This window comes from Ruditapes philippinarum, unplaced genomic scaffold, assembly GCF_026571515.1.
Source record: "Ruditapes philippinarum isolate M1 unplaced genomic scaffold, ASM2657151v2 ctg1580_1_1_1_1, whole genome shotgun sequence".
Lineage (NCBI taxonomy): Eukaryota > Metazoa > Mollusca > Bivalvia > Venerida > Veneridae > Ruditapes > Ruditapes philippinarum.
In genome coordinates, this window is record NW_026860763.1 from 56528 (window position 1) to 75606 (window position 19079).

General features: G+C 30.9%; 1 protein-coding gene across 1 annotated transcript in view; it reads right to left on the bottom strand.

The window, feature by feature from the left end:
* Window positions 1-19079, bottom strand: part of LOC132713324 (uncharacterized) — a 48266-nt gene that overhangs the window by 294 nt on the left and 28893 nt on the right. The window contains exon 7 of the mRNA XM_060695872.1: window positions 483-519. Within this exon, the coding sequence (XP_060551855.1) occupies window positions 483-519 (37 nt within the window). The remainder of the gene's footprint in view (window positions 1-482; window positions 520-19079) is intronic.

Sequence of the window (19079 nt, forward strand, 5' to 3'; positions counted from 1 at the left end):
ATTATTAAACCATTTTTCATAATGATGACAATTTGTAACTCATTTTACTTTATTCGGATACGTTTGAATTAAGTGGTTCATTCGTAAATGCAGACGATATAACTTTTGACATACATGTATAAACACAAATACATGCAACTGCATATCATAATTATACTGATTAAATAATAATGACATCTACTGAAATAGATAAATGAATAAATGATATTTCAATAAATCAAATGAGTTAACAAATGTTTACATGAAATATATTTGCACAGCATATTAACTTTGAAGATATAATCAAGGTATTGACTTTAACTATAAATAGGTCTAACTACCGATATGACTATATAAAATATTGACTTTATCTATACATGTATAGATATACATCTATACATGTATTCAGCATAAGTACTGAATTTATATAGGTATAAATATTTAGTTTAACACTTGTACAGCATGGAAAGTAGAATTTAACAACGATTTCAAATCTGACTTACGAAATATATCGGCTGTCCCCTTTTCCATACTCCTTCCCTTAAATAGAAAAATATACACAAGTAATATAATAATTCTAACACGACCCTTGATTTTGTAAAATATCTGTTATTTATTAGTTTTCAAACATTAATGCTAGATCTGTATATAGAATTTAACTGAACACCACTTCCGAAGCTTTACCTGACACCAAACGTCTTTCAAAATTTGGATGCTTTCAAAAAACAAAAACAAAAAAGCACACACACCTATCCGCACGCCTTGTGTATGTGTGTGTGTGTGTGCGTGCGTGCGTGCGTGTGTGTTGGTGGGGCTGTTGGCTAAAACTTACACTTATATTAATGATTGAAGCGTTAAAATAGAACTAGATCTAGTTGTATGAAGTTTTGTTTTTATCCGTATATATTTTTAATTTAAAAATAATATATCTTTTTCATTTTAATATTTGTTTCAACTTACACATCTGAGCCAAAAACGTCTGTTCTCCGGCGAGGGTCGCATGATAAACGCTAAAATAACCTTCCAAAATGCTATGGATAAAACCGCATGAAACGAACCAGCATATTTTAATCCTAACACCGGTAGATTTCTGTTTTGTTAATAACCAAAGAACAACGATAACAACTGCAACTAATCCAAAAAATAGTCCTAAAAGTTCACTTATATTGTTAATGTTAGGTTTATAATGAGGCAGATGTGTATCCCGAGGGAAATAAGGATGTTTTACTGCTTCAGAACTCATTATTTCTCGATTATAAACTTCTTTGTGTTTTTTCTTAACCTATGACAATCATATACAGCTCCGATTGGCCGATACATTAGTGGCGGTAATTTTACATAGAAAGTAAAGCTACTAAATTTATAAATATGGTTTAAACCAGGCTTCGGCAATTGTCAATAATGTTCAAATTGTCGGCATCAGACACCCTTTTTGTTTGACAGTTTTAAATCAGATAAACGCTTGTGTATTGTCAGCGTCATTAGTGAGTATTTACAGAGAACGAAAGACCTCAGAAATACCAATAAATTACTGATATCAACGGTCAAGCCTCATGGGGCCGTTTCAAAACAAACATTTTGTCGCTGGATTAAGCTAATTATGCACAAAGCTGGGGTGCATAAATCATTCAAACCACATAGCACGCGCGCTGCTGCGTCTTCAATCGCACACATGCGTGGAGTTCCGTTACAGACGATAATTGAATCAGCGGGATGGAGCAATGCTAAGACATTCGCTAAATATTATGATAAACCAGTATCAAATACCAATGGAAAATCTATGCAGGCTATCATAGATATTGCTAATTAGAGTGTATAATAATGGAAAAAAAACAAAAACTGTAGTGATAATAATAATTATAGTAATTATAGCTATATTTAATTACTTTCTATATAGTTGTGCATGGCATTTATATTCTGTAAAAATGATTTTACCGAATTGCAGAATACAAAAAGACCTTTATGTCTTGAAATTAAATCGTTGTTCTTCATAATAACATGAAAGATAAATATTTACTATGGCGTTGGATGGCACGTAATGTCCTTTCCAAAATATCGCAAAAAGGACTCTAAAATCTCTGTGGGGCCCATTAGTGAGTTTATATGTAGGATGAAATTAAATGATTAAGCTAGACTTACCTGTAAGGTGAAGGTTAATCATGATTTCATCCACATAAAACTCACTAAGGGCTCACACACCCAACCCGCTACCTCCCCGTTTAAACTGATATTTTTGCGATATTATTCGGCATTACTTACTCTAAAATATGACCACTGGCTGCTGATAGCTGCGTCTTCTCTCTGTGTGAGCCCTTAGTGAGTTTTATGTGGATGAAATCATGATTAACCTTCACCTTACAGGTAAGTCTAGCTTAATCATTTAATTATTCACAATATAGTCTCCCCTTGATCATCAACAACCAGATAGGGTGCAGTAGTTATGTACCAGTACTACCCAAAGGGACCCGGCACAGTGTTGGGATAGTGTAAAAAAATAATTCAAGATTTTTTTTTATACTTTATATATAATATAAAGACTATATACGGTATTATATATAAAGTATAAATAATTTTTCTAGAATTATTTTTTACACTATCCCAACACTGTGCCGGGTCCCTTTGGTACCACCTAGAAAGAAAGGACAGTTCAGACGACTGACAAGTGATTGATTACAAACCGGCGACTATTGACTGGCAGAGACTCAAGACGAAAAACTGTTAGAATTTACAATTTAATATTGCAGATATAGACGACAATCTGCAAGTTATTTGTCATTGTTAATAACTCCAAAATAAAACGGCAAATTATTCGTACTGTACAATAAACACTGACAATAATATTAGGCTAACATAAAGTATTTAATTGAGTGATTATTGATTTATTTCACGTCATGACTATCAGGTATTTCTTATATCGTTATCGGGTATTCTGTGGGTATTTCGGTTAGTCGTCTGACCCCTTTTTAATGCAGTACCAGTACCAGTAGTAGCAACATTTTGCAAGAGTAATTCAGTATCAGTACAGTACTTGCAAAATCACTGCAGTGCCAGTAATGCAGCTCTTTCAACAACAAGATTATTTTAAGTAAAATTACAGTTTAAAAAATTAAAAGCCTGATATTTCGATTTTCATGCAATATGATTTTATTACCCGGATATGATAAGTTGATTATCAACAACTGTAATATGTTCCTCCATATATTTAAACAAGTCATTTAGTTTAGGGTCACTAGTGAGTTTGTAATTTCATAGTACATGTATAAAGAATGAAAACTGTAAATGTTTATTTTATTTTGTTTTTTTACTGTTTCGATAAATCACTGAATTTAAAACAACATAGAAAATATTATATCATTTAGATAAAAAGACAGATAGATTCTGTTATATCGCAATCACATCTTTTCGAACTTAAATTCAAAAGAAAGGTAATAACATGTTGCCTTAAAAGGCTTTTTTTTCTATTTCGTGAATTCGTTTTACATTTACTTACACAATATTTTACAATTAAGCTATTTTAGGTTAACAAGTTGTATCTTTAAAAAAGGATACACAACCGTGGTGTACATAGTTTAGATATTTTGCGTCATTTCTAAGTCAGTTTTGCGTCAGTTCTAAGTCGGAATAGTTTTTTTTATTTCGGTAATCATGGGTTACCCATTTATTTTCCCAATAATAAGTATAGTTTCTACACACACTAGCACGCGCAAAAATCTTTTGGTGACAACTACTAGAGTTTTCGTTAAGCGGTAACCTAACATATAAATGAACTGACAAGCAAATATTTCTGGAGGAATTTTTCAGGTTTTGGTGGAGGAAGAGTTTAAAAATAATTATGATTAAGTTTTAATCATTAAGTTTCATGTAATAACACTCCTACAAACTTTTTATCAATTTATTTAATTCTAAAAGAAGAGTGAATTTCTTAAAGACATCACAGTCATAAGGGGCTCACTAAATTTATTAATTTTTCCCATGCTTTTTCAAATTCATTATGCTTTAATGACTGTTTGGACATGTATTTATCAATTTTATAACTGGCGCAAAGATGTTGTATAAAGGCTTAATTGTTTTAATCTACAGTAATATCTGTAATATTTGGCATGTAATATTATTTTATTTATAATTTCATCAAGATGTGCATTGCGAATCTATATATCTAACAGACTCCAGGTTTGAATGTTAAGGTGGCATCTATCATTAATATAAACTAGTAGTTGTTCCCAAAAATGTTGTGTAACATCACAGTCATAGAAAATATGAATCAATGTTTATTTTTCATTAAGGCAAAATGAACAATTATCCTTATTAATTATATTCATTTTCTTAAGCAAATAGTTTGTTGCAAGAATTCTATGGTTTATTCTATACTGAAACCATATCAATTTTGGATCCTCTGTATATTTGTAAACCTTATTATACAAAGAATTCTTTAAAAAAGTTACTGTTATTTATATTCCTTAAATCATTTTTCCACTTATGTAATGATTTTGGATACTGTTTTTTCAGCTTGCATTGCTCTATAAATAGAACGGCATCCTTTTTTTTTATCTCTATTAACCCTTTCCCTCATGAGCATATTGTGAAAAATGGCCGTTTTCATTGAAAAGCCTCCTGTTACAAGTTCAAACTGCTATGAAACTATGAAAAATGCTTCAATACTAATCAAACTTGGCTAAAATGTTAACTGGACCATTGCCTTTGTAACGACATGCTCAGTCTTAAATTTCCTGTTACCATGGCAACGAGGGGACATCTCAAAATTGCCAAAAATCACTATTTTGCCTTGATTTTTTCCATCAAAATTGATTTCCAAGTGCTGCAACTTCTTAATGGATTGAGATAGAGTCAAAGGCTTTTCAGCTTTGGTTACACTTTACCTAATGATCGACCTGGAGTCATTTTTAGCCTCTCACTAGTCCAAAATTTTCTTGGCGATGATGGGTACTGCCGCCCCCTTCAAACCCCCCTAAACAGAAGGGGCCATATCCCCCTTCTAGCAACCCCCTGATGCATCGTTTGGATGGGGGGGGGGGTGGCCGCGCCGAAAAAGTGCTCACTTTTTTAGCAACATTTCTCAAACGAAAACATGTGTTTGGGGTCCAAATAGGACATTTTTTCACTATTTGAGGCCTTAAAGAGGGGGGGGGGGGGTCGAAAGTGCGTTGTTTTGCGTATATATGAGGTATAGGGTTAATTATGCATATAGGATTTTGGATAGGTATGTTATTTTTATGTTGTTTTGGTAAATCTCGAACATTTTCTTTTTTTTAAATTCTTTAACTGAAAGTACTATACCTCTATATTCTAAAAATAGTTCTAATATTAAATGTTGAAGAAAATGCATCATATGTATAAAACTCCCCCCTCTTGGTTGATAAGATCTCCTATGAAAAGAATACCACCTATTATCCATCTATTTAAACAAATACTAGAGTTTCCAATTTTTATGTTTGGATTATACAATAAATTTACAAAATAGTACTGCTTAGGATTACATAGTTTTAAATTCATAGAAAGTGCATAATAACTATAAATAACATCTCTCCAAAAAGGATTAATGTCTGAATGTAATTTTGTCTTAATATAATCTGTTCCAAATTTATACATTTGTTTTATGAAAGGATAAGTTCCTTCAACCAATTGACAGTATTTGTCATTTGAGCTCAAAAGTCTTCTGAGACATGTAACTTTTAAACTGCGCATGAAACATTTAAGGTCTATCATCTTTAATCCCCCAAATTTTGATTTATTTTCATCAGAGGTGGATTTGGTATACTTAAAATAAGATGGTTCAGTTTTGCTAGTGAAAGTGGATTTATTATGACTACTTTACCAATTTGAGAAAGTATTCTTGTTGACCAGTTTGCAAATAGTTTCTTTATCTCTTCTATTTTTTAGTAGTTAAGTTCTACTATTTTCTTTAAATCAGTAGAAAATTTTACACCAAGTAAAAACATCATCATTCCAGTCAAGGTTGTATTCAGGACATAAAATCATGTTTTTGTTTTAATTTGTACCAAAACAAACTAACTACCTTTGTTTTCGCCATGTTTATATTAGGGCATAGAATTTTATAATGTCAGCATTGTTGTTTTCAGAGACTGTTCTATGTCATCTAAGAATAAACTTGTGTCATTTGCATATTAAGAAATTTTATACTCAATTCCATTTATTTTGATTCCTTTAATATTTTGGTTTTTGCTAATTAATATTGAAAATATTTCTAATCAGCACATAATAATGAATAAGGACCAATTAGAAATTAGGCTTTTAAACATTAGATTTGCTTACACCATTTCAGAAGTTATGGAACATCGAAACTGTTTATATTTTATCTTACAATGTAATTACATTATTTGTTTACTATTCTACGTACTAAAACAATATATTACAGACTTTCAAAAGTCTTTTCAATGATAATGCAATTTAAAACTACACCCGTTTATTTTTGCTTACAATGTGAATACAATTTAACTAGTATTCGTACTAAAATAGTCTACTACAGACCTTCAAAGCCTTTTCCATTGCGATAAAATGAGCCTGTGCAGTTTAAAACTACATGTATATCCGTTTGGCTTAATATATTACTGTTTGTGTATGTAAACGAGCTGCGCATCCCCTTTTCTATTATTATTATTATTATTATTGTTATTATTATTATTATTATTATTATTATTATTATTATTATTATTATTATTTTTATTATTATTATTATTATTATTATTATTATTTTTATTATTATTATTATTATTATTATTATTATTATTATTATTATTATTATTATTATTATTATTATTATTATTATTATTATTATTATTATTATTATAATTATTATTATTATTATTATTATTATTATTATTATTATTATTATTATTATTATTATTATTATTATTATTATTATTATTATTATTATTATTATTATTATTATTATTATTATTATTATTATTATTATTATTATTATTATTATTATTATTATTATTATTATTATTATTATTAATATTATTATTATTATTATTATTATTATTATTATTATCATTATCATCATTATTATCATCACTATTATTATTATTATTATTATTATTATTATTATTATTATTATTATTATTATTATTATTATTATTATTATTATTATTATTATTATTATTATTATTATTATTATTATATCATTCATCATTATTATTATTATTATTATCATTATTATTATTATTATTATTATTATTGTTATTATTATTATTATTATTATTATTATTATTTTTATTATTATTATCATTATTATTATTATTATTATTATCATTATCATTATCATTATTATTATTATTATTATTATTATTATTATTATTATTATTATTATTATTATTATCATCATCATTATTATTATTATTATTATTATTATTATTATCATTATTATTATTATTATTATTATCATGTATTCAGCTGTAAACCTCATCTACTTCAATTAAAAAAAGTGTTACAATAGTTTATACACGACATAATGAATGGCACAACCCTTTATTTAACAATATGAACCCTCCTTAAGTTATGCAAATAATTACTGCTTGATAAGTGCGCTGTCAAATTAGCACATGTACTCACAGAAATTAATTATGATGCATTGTATTACCAAATAGTCTATACTTTCTTCAATAAAATTTAATAACATTTATATAGACATCTGCTGTTTTTACCATGTTTACATCAGGCGCCTAATTAACGTTTCCAGACGGGATTTAGTTTCCGAATAATAATTATTAGGTTTCTGTCCTCTTTTATAATAGAAAAAAGTAAAGTCGACATGCTCTGATACAGGTGTTGTCAAGATCAAAAGTTTCAAAACCATGGTAAAACACAACTGTATACAACAATTCATACATTTTTAACAGGAATTCCTAAGCATAAGTTAAAAATATCAGGTATTGTAGTTTACATTTAATTTTAGTATTTAATATATTTAACCATTAATAATAAATGATTGTCAGAGAAAATATATTTAGCAATCAAAGATGATGAAAAACATTATATTATAACTTTGAGGATTCATTTCTGTATATAATCATGTATACATCTAGAACTCTTTAGAATTAACTGAAACTACAGTCATGTACCATCATACAATTTGCATTGATATTTGGCTATTTTGAAAGAAAAAAATGGAGCTATTATCATGACCTTTTTGGCCATGACATCTGCATTTATTAACTTGCAGTATTGTCTGTCCACCACACACTTGTCTGGTGAAGAACTTTAATAAAGTAACAAGAATTTGAGGGAAGACCAATGGGAGGTTTAGTGCAATCTTGAAGGAAAATCACCTCGCCTTACTTAATTTTCTCTTTAATCTCCTTTAAGGTAATAATGGTTGCCTTGAATTGTCAATGTTATTTATAGAAACTTTACTCATTAGTATGTATAGGGTCAAAGAACTATAATTAAACACTGCTTAGTGTTTTCTAAAATCGACTTTTTTCGAGAAAAAAAGAGGTATTTTTACAGTCATGGCGGCGTTCCCATTGCCATCAACAAACTTTAACCCTGATCATTACTATCTAACCTTCATTCATAAATGGCCTTGACCTTAGGTCATATGCCTAAATTTTGCTTGTTTTTGCTGATTTTTGTTTCACCTTTACGAGTAGTCAGGCTCCATAAAGGGATCATTTCTCTGTCATCTGTCCGTCCGTCCATCCCTCCGTCACAAAAAGTGTCCAGACTACTCCTCAAAAACTACTGGTGCAATTTCATCCAAACTTTACAGGAATGGTGAGTTATGGTCGTTAATGATTTTTAAAATAAAGTTTGTCTGGACTACTTCACTTATACCACTTATGCAATATTTTTGAAACTTTACAGGATGAATCTGTAGCTCAAGTACTTGAGTTTATTACACAGGTTTTCTGGTTGAATGATTTTAGCTGGACTTTTTTTTCTGAAAGAATAAAATAGAGGTATTGTTACAGTCACATCGGTGTTGCATAACTTTTTAAGTTCTTGGTGTGTTGTCTTTAAACTTGGCCACAATAACTCTTCGGACAATACCTTTAAGTAGACTAGACTAACATTGACCTTCTTTAATGATTTTGAATTTCAAGGTCAAATGTCTAAATTTTACTTGTTTTTTACTATAAGTGGCTAAAACTGTGTTATTTTTGAATGGATTGTCTACAAACTTGAACATAATGATTTTTTAGGATAGACCTTCAAGTTAACAAGACAGACCTTGACCTTTACTCATAAATGATCCTGACCTTGAAGGTCAAATTATTGAAATTTTCTCACTTTTTTGCTGTAACTGGCTATAACTTTGTTATTATTGAATGGATTGATTTCATATTATAACAGAACATTCTTAAGGATAAGATCTTCATGTATATCAAACTAAAATTGACCTTGGCTCATTTATGACCTTGACCTTGAATGTTAAATTATTGAATTTTCACTGATTTTTGCTATAATTGGCTGTAACTAATGGTAATTAATAGATGGATTATTTTCATACTTTGACAATAAATCATTTTGGACAAGACCTTTAAAAAAGTTGAACTGACCTTGAGTTTTAAATGATCTTGACTGTCAGGGTCAAATTATTGAATTATGGTTAAATTGACATAATTTTGTTATTTATGTACGGATTGGATTTAAACTTGGACAAAACAAGACTTGCTACTAAACAAACGTATTGAATAATTTAGATGTGACCTTGACCTTTTATTGAATTTGACTCTCAAGGTCAAACAAATGAAATAATAGTCAAGCTAAAAAAGTTTTTTTTAAAGGACACTATACATATTGTGACCAACTATGGTGTGTAGAATTTTAAACATAAACTAGAACTATCACTAAATGTGATTAATACCTCCGCAAGACTGCTTTGGAAATGAGGAAGTTACTAGTAACAGAATACCTTATAAAAGAATTGAAATAGAGTTATGGTTGTGGGCAATTAAAGATAGTTGTGGTTCTTGTATGTTGTATTTCCTTTCAATAAAGTTGACCATTGATGAAGTTTAATTGAATTACTCTGTAATAAGTCCAGAAAGAGTTACGCTTCTTGAGCACTACACTACCTCTCATTTTCCTTGACCATTGTATGAAGTTGCATTGAATTCTAAACATTAGTTTTTAAGTTATGCACCGGACAAGGAAAAGGAACAAAGGGCAATAACTCTATAATTACTCTGGACAGAGTTATGGTTCTTGTGCACTGCATTTCCTCTTATTGTGCTTGACCATTGTATGAAGATGTTTTGAATTCCAAACAGTACTTTTCAAGTTATGCTCCGGACAAGGAAAAGTATCAATGGGCAATAACTCTGCAATTTGTCAAAATGGTGTTATGGTTCCTGTGCATTGCACTTCCTCTTAATGTGCTTGACGATTGTATGAAATTGTATTGAATTCCAGCTAGTAGTTTTCAAGTTATGCTTCAGACAAGGAAAAGTAACAAAGGGCAATAACTCTGTAATTAGTGAAGATGGAGTTATGGTTCTTGTACACTGCACTTCCTCTCAATGTGCTTGATCATTGTATGAAGTTTTTTTGAATTCCAACCATAAGTCTTCAAGTTATGCTCCAGACAAAAAAAGCAATGGAAAAGTAACAAAGGGCAATTACTCTGTAATTACTTTAGATAGAGTTATGGTTCTTGTGCACTGCACTTCCTCTTATTGTGCTTGACCATTGTATTATGTTATTTTGAATTCCAACCAGTACTTTTCAAGTTATGCTTCGGACAAGGAAAAGTAACAAAAGCCAATAACTCTGTAATTAGTGAAAATGGAGTTATGATTCTTGTGCACTGCACTTCCTCTCAATGTGCTTGACCATTGTATGAAGTTGTATTCCAATCATTAGTCTTCAAGTTATGCTCTGGACAAGGAAAATGCAACGGACGGCTGGACCGACCGACCGAAAAAACCAACCGACCACTGAGCGACTCTATACCCCCCCAAACTTCTTTTCAGGGGTATAAATATCTACTTTGTGTGTAGTCAAAACAGTTTATTTTATATTTAAAAAGAAACTACTGAGTATGTAGCAATTATCAATATCTTCTGATATAAAATTTCAGCATAGTATGAAACTTTAAAAGTCAAGGTACAATGGTGTTTCATACCTTGCATGTTAAAGATTTGTTGTTTCTTCTGAAATGGATAAATTTCTATATTGGTCAAGAACCTTATAATAAAACAAAAGTAACAGTATTCTTTAGTGAGTCATTTATATTAGTTTCCAGTGGCAACAATAAATAAATTAATGTATATCACACAACAAAGCATGCCATTTTATCTATGCCCAATTAAAACAAAACAGTTTGAAGCCTAATTTCAAACAAGATTGCATTTGAGAAAAATGCTATGCCACCGCATTAATACAACACTAAATAGTAGTGTATAGGAACAGATTTTTTTTGTTTCTATACAATTGAAGATTGTCATAATGCATAGATCCCTGGTCTATCTAATTCTTATTATCAGATTAGTGGTTAAATCTATTGTTAATCCAATAAAAGATCAGAGTAGGAATATATCTATGCACTTGAGTCTAGTGAATTTGGTGGTGAAGGTCATATTTCACACAGCCTAAATTTCATGACTACATCAAAGGACAACACAGTAAAGACACTGTCAAAATCTAGGTCAGCTGATATCAAAGTTCACTTTACATCTCAATCGGTGCAAATGGTTCAAATTTCATAGCTGTAGGTCACATCATCAAAATCTAGGTCACCTGATATCAAAGTTCAATTTTACAACTAAAACTGTGCACATGGTCAAAATTTCAGCGCTGTACATCAAAAGACAAGAAAGTAGGTCACTGTCCCCTTGGGCAAGGCAAAATTTTGACCCAAGGGTTTAAATCAAAACAATCTTGATACAGGTCCACCAAACAACATTTCAAGTCAAATATCTAATCTGTAGCTTTCTCCCATTCAGAAAACATTTGTTTTATTTCCTGTTTTTACTATGTGTCATAAAAAGAATCACTGCCCCCGGGCAGGGCCAATTTTGACACCAGGGGAAAAATTTGAACTTTGGTAAAAGTATTCACCGACTTTACAGCTATTACCCCTGGTCATCGGGCTACTGGTATCTTTCTATCAATCTCCCCGAGGAGTCTTTTAACTTTGGCACAACGGAATTATACCACCCTCGCAGGTACCCATTTACACCTGGGTGAAGTGAAGCAATCGCAGGTTAATTTCTTGCTCAAGGAAATTAGCAGTGCCCCTGGTGGGGTCCTACCACTAGACTACTGCTCCTGGTAGAGTACCTTTAGATGACATTATTTAACAAATATTAAAGCTCTAAGCCTTGTACCTTCAGACAATAAGATTTTTTTATTTTTTACTATATGTACATAGTGAAAATCAATGACCACTGGGGGTGGGGCCAATTTAGATCCCAGAGCTATAATTTGTACAATCTTGCACAATGTTTCATGCAAAATATCTTAACTCTAGCCTTTGTAAATTTAGAGAAGATGATTTTTTTAAGGTTTTACTATATACATATAAGGAAAACCTATGGCCCCCGTGGCGGAGCTAATTTTGACACTAGAGGCAAAATTTGAACAACTTTGGTAGAGTTACTGTAGATGATATCATTTTACAAATATTCAAGCTCTAAGCCTTGTACCTTCAGACAATAAGATTTTTTGATTTTTCACTATATGTATATATTGAAAATCAATGACCCCCGGGACGGGGGCAATTTTGACCCCAGGGCTATAATTTTAACAATCTTGCTAGAGGTTCACTACACAATGTTTCATGCAAAATATCTAACCTCTAGCATTTGTCAATTGCTAGAAGAATTTTTTTTTAAGTTTTTACTATAAGTTTTTACTATATACATATAAGGAAAAGCAATGACCCCCAGGGTGGGGCCGACTTTGACCCCAGGGCTATAATTTGAACAATCTTGGTAGAGGTCTACCAGACAATGCCTTATGCAAAATATCTAAGCTCTAGGCCTTTTGGGCCTTTACAAGAAGATTTTTTTAATTTATTCTAATAATTCCTTTTGGTTGCCATGGCAACCAGATTTCTGCATGGAATGAAATTCATTGAACAACTTTGGAAGCCCTACACCCAAGGATCAATCCTGCCAAGTTTAGTTGAAATTGGACAAGTGGTTTTTTACAAGAAGATTTTTTAAGTTCACTATATAATCTATAGAACACACACACAAACACATACACACAAGCTACCGCATCGCAGATGCTGCGGTGGCATAAAAACAATTTCAGAAATGTCTTAAACATTATATAAACACACAACGTCAGTGTTAGTGAGAATGCCTTTATTAGTAATCAGGAAACTATTCTCTGTACAAAAGAGAATTAAAATAAATCATTACATTAAATACAAAGATAATTATATCAAAACATTTGTATTTACCTCTAAATAAACAAGCAATTATCATAGTATTGCAAGCAATCCATAAGTCCCCTACCGGATAGAACCCCATCAGCATTCTGAAGGGCCATTGGCCATTCACTAATGTGTAAATTTTTCTCTATTTTAAGTAAATTTGTTGGAAATGTTCTTTAAAAGTGATCACAGGAAAAAGTTTTTATGAACAGACAGACAGACGGACTGAAGGACACTCTAAAGTTAATATTTGAAACATCCCTGTTACCAAAATATAACATTTTAAAAAGCAAAATTTTTAAAGAGGAGATAACTCTGGAATTAAAGATGCAATTTCATAAAAAGTTTCAGCTCTTTTTGACTAATCACAAATATTGTTATATTTGCCATGTTTTAAGCCTATTTGTTGCCAAGGCAACCAATATTTTTTCAAAATAGGAAGAACAGATATGACATGCATAATCTCAAGACTGCCATCTACCCATATGTCAAGTTTCATAAAAATATTTCCAGTACTTTTTAAGTTATCACTGGATTCAGTTTATGTGTAAAATTAGCCATATTTTCAGTCTATGTGTTGCCATAACAACCAGAATTTTCAACAAAGGAAGAAAAGAAAAAGACCTGCATAATCTCCAGACTGCCATCTACCAATATTACAAGTTTCATAAAAATATTTCCAGTACTTTTTGCGTTAACACTGGATCCAGCTAGTTTATGTGTAAAATTTGCCATATTTTAAGTCTATTTGTTGCCATAGCAACCAGAATTTTCAACATAGGAAGAAAAGAAAAAGACGTGCATAATCTCCATACTGCCATCTATCCATATATCAAGTTTCATAAAAATATTTCCAGTACTTTTTGCGTTATCACTGGATCCAGTTTATATGTAAAATTTGCCATATTTTCAGCCTATTTGTTGCCATAGCAACCAGAATTTTCAACATAGGAAGAAAAGAAAAAGACGTGCATAATCTCCATACTGCCATCTATCCATATATCAAGTTTCATAAAAATATTTTCGGTACTTTTCAAGTTATCGCGGGATCCAGTTTTGTGGACGGACGGACTGACGGACGGACAGACAGACGGACGGACGGACAGACGGACGGACAGACGGACGGAGGGTAAACCTAAAGTCCCCTCTGGTAAACCGGTAGGGGACTAATTAAACATATTTTACTTAAATAATTACAGTACACTTAAATAATCTTATTTAAGATATTTTCAATGAAATCTTAATACAAATTACCATTTTAAACAAATAAATAAACATACCAACTATTGCGGTGATTTTAAATAAAGCATCGTGATGTTTAAAATATTGAATGTTTGAAATTGTTATGATCATTGCAGTTAAGATAAAAATATGGCATAATGCGGCGTCTTAAGCCGCGCCAAACGTTAAAGTTGTATTTGGTATAAAAAAAATCAATAAATAAAGAATTGATATTATGTGAATAAAATAGATGTAAGAAAGAGCAAGAGCAAAATGTAAATATACAGCAAAAATATAACGTAAAATCTTTATAAATTCAAATAAGAATTTAATACATTATACAGCAAGTATTTACATGTAATTAACCCAATGAGAGTAAGACATGATAATTTTGTAAAGGACTTGTCCTGTTATGTATCTAGAACAATTTATTTAATATATTTAGGACATTCAGTATTATATATGTTACCATTGAGAGCAAACAACAGTACACAGTCTGGATATGTGCATAATGCTCTAGCTCTATGCTAATGGCATAGGTCTGAACTTTGACCAGGTTATTTTAACACATTATTTCTCTAAATGTAATCCCAATTCATAAATGTTTATTACAAAAAATAGTAGGCTTATGTAGTCATGCTCCCAAAACTGTACATTGAGAAAAATGATAAATCAAAAGAGTTAACACAATAAAAAGAATAATCCCTAAAACAAAGTTTTTACCCTATGTTGTATGAGTATTTCAGTGTAACACGAGTATTTCAGTGTAAGACGAGTATTTCAGTGTAACACGAGTATTTCAGTGTAAGATGAGTATTTCAGTGTAACACGAGTATTTCAGTGTAAGACGAGTATTTCAGTGTAACACGAGTATTTCAGTGTAAGACGAGTATTTCAGTGTAACACGAGTATTTCATTAAATGAGGAAGAAAATTGTCACCATGATAGTATCACGAATTTCATCATACAGTACCAGTCAATATACATATACAGTAAACTTCACTTATAGCAAACACGGTTATAGCGAACTTCCGGTTATAAGGAACAATTTATTTTGGCCCGAATTTTGCCCTTCGTTATTTAATATAAAAATATACGGTTATAGCGAACACGCTTATAAGGAATTATCGCTTATAAGGAACTCATTTCTTAGTCCCAATTTAGTTAAAAGTACATAAAATTACACTTTTATAACGAACTTCAAAATATCGTCTATTCGTAAATAGAACCAGCATGTTGAACTTACGTTTTCATTGGCGGCACAATGTACCGTTTATTGTTGAATGACATTCAATACATCTGTATAGCAGTATATTTAGGATATTTTTAGCATGAGTTCTGTCACCAAGATAAAAGGTTATTCCTTTGATTCTTTTATTTCTCTTCTTTTACAGTTTTGCTCGAGTAAAATAATTATTATCAGTTATAGTTGGTTTTCATCTGCAAGCATAATCCATTGAAAAACTACCAAGTACGCTTGATTGATATGGAAGGAAATCTATATATTTCATTAGTAAAAGTCACTCTTAAAATATAATAGAAGAGATTCAATATGAAAGGAAGAAAAAATCGAAAAACTTGTTTATTCTTACCATGGAAGGAAAATGAAAAGCCCCGAGTTTAGAAACAATATATGATATTTTATGAGAAATTGAGAAAGAGAGTAAAACTAAAACTGAAGTAGCAAAGGATTTTTAAATTCTAAAAAGTACGCTCATGGGTATTGTGTCTAAAAAAGAAATAAATCAATAATTTTTCTTAATCAAATGATCTTCAAAATGGAAGACGATGGTAAACAATCAGTTCGTTATATGTAAATCTGTTCGCTATAAAAACTCCTGATACAAGGAACTAATTCGCTATATGCTTACAAGGAACTCCGGATATAAGGAACACATTTTGAATGTCCCTACGAGTTCGTTATAAGCAGAGTTTACTGTATATAGTATCACGAATTTCATCATACAGTACCAGTCAATATACATATATATAGTATCTGCCGGTGAATATCACATCATATTCAATGGCTCACTAGTCAATAATTGTATAATATAGTATCACGAATTTCATCATACAGTACCAGCCAATATGTCTACATACATAGACATAAAAAATTGAAAGTTTGTGTACAAAAATGAAATATAAAAATCAAGAATTTGGGTAGTAGGTAGATCTATAGCTGTGTAACCACTGATTGATTCTGCAAATAATGATTATGACTATATACACTATCTATCAATGGTTATGAATGAAACAAGCATATATTAGCCTAAATTCCTACGATATATTATGAAAGATATGTTTTGTTGCAAACAAATTTAATTTGCCTTTCTGGTCAGTGCCTACACATCAAAACTCCTCACTGGTGTTAAATAGTTGATAAACACCGCTGAGACCGTCATCATTTTTTTTCCTCATTACACATACCAGATGAAATTTGAAAGAGTTAAGTTGAGAAATAATTGTTAACATAATGCACACTTCTAAAAATATTACTGTATAAGTGGTTAATTTTGTGACATGGAAATATTTGCGATTTTTGCGAATATAAATTATTTGCAAATATTTGATCACGCAAAAATATTTGTTTTTAGGCAAACTTTCTTCCATCATTTGAAAACACATTTTCATATTACATCTTACATGAATAAGTTTGACTATTTAGGTACTGAGATAAATTTTTCTCATTGCTTGTTTGTTTCAGTTTGGTCTTAACAAATCACAAATGTTTTAATGAAACAATATATGTGTTAATTATACAATACGTTTTTCATAGAACAAAAGAATGTTTCAAATTATGACAAAGAAATGTGTGATCGGGTCCTTTATCAAACTTACAATGTATATTTCAAACAATTATATCAATAATTAAGGAAATAGACACCTGAATAGAACGATTACAATAATGGCATATTCTTAAGGTGTACCTGTTTAATTAATGATATCACAGAAATAGTATAAAATTCAAGAAATCATATTTTCGCAAATATTTTGGCATGCAAAAAATCCACTTTGTGACATTTGCAAAATTTTTGTGACGCATAAATATCCACTTATACAGTATTTTTGTCATACACAATACTAAATGTTACTGTAATTAATTGTCACACTTAAACATAAGCTTCTATGTTTGTTTTATCAGCATAAAGATCCTTTTTAAAAAAAAAAAATTCTCCTTGATTTGATTTCATGTTTAGTTATAAATATATGATGAAACAAAATACCCTCAACACCTTGTTTAAGAAGGAAATTAAACCCATCTTTAATAACAATAGAAACATCTGACTAAGTAATATACTGGTTCTGTTGTTTATTCAATAGTTAAAATAGGATTTAAAATATTTACAGCATTGTATGTGTTTGCCTTAAAAAAATTTCTTTACATTTAATACCTATGATATTTACATGACATAACAAGAGCTGTCACCCAAGTGATGAATGCCCCCAAAAAGGTTTCTTAAGCATGCAGGTATTATGAAAAGAAAAGAGTTGCTTATTATTGTTCTTTGTATTATTCTACCTGTGATCTCTAATTGTGATAGTGTCAACCTTCAAAATTTAAGTGTGACCTTGACCTTTGAAGAAGGGACGTGGTTCCTGGACGCGATAGAATGTTGTTAAGAGATAGACAATTGTGCCAAGTTATTTCAAAAGCCATCAATGCATGACAAAGTTACAGTCTGGACAGGTTTGTTGTGTAAGTGGAGACACACGGGCAGACAGACGGACATGAGCCTCAGCCACGACACATTGTCTTGATGTGGTAGACATTTTGCCTCGTATAAGTGTGACCTTGAAGGTAGGGACATGGGTCTTAGTCGCGACATGTCGTCTTATTTATGCCTAGTTATTTTAAAATCCTTCGATGCATGACAAAGTTACAGTCCAGACACGAATGTGTGTACCTATAAACTCTAATTGTGATAAAGTGAAACATCAAAATGTTAGTGTGACCTTGACCTTTGAGGTAGGGACGTGATTATTGGACTGACACATCGTCTCTATGTGGTAGACATTTATGTCAAGTTATTCTAAAATCCTTCAATGCATGACAAAGTTACAGCCTGGACACAATTGTGTATACATATTAATTATAATTGCTGATAATGTGAAACTTCAAAATGATAGTGTGACCTTGACCTTTGAGGTAGGGACGTGGTTCTTAGACCGGACACCTCGTCTTGATGTGGTTGACATTTGTGCCAAGTTATTTCAAAATCCTCAATGTATGTCCGGCACGGACGTCCGGCGGAAATGGAATAAGGGGCCATTTCTTTTGTTATTTTCTATTGTTTAATAGAGGGCCAATGGCCTCTTACTAAATTGTTACGGAATGAACTCTACTGTTCTCTTATGTTAAAAAGTAAATACATTGTAAGTGGTAATTTACCCCAGTTGAACTGTTGAACTGCAATTTTGTAAAGTGTGATTCTTGTGGCCACTGGGTGCATTTGATTTATTGTACTTCTGAAAGAGTCTTAAGGCGTGGAGATCACTTTGTTTGCCAAAA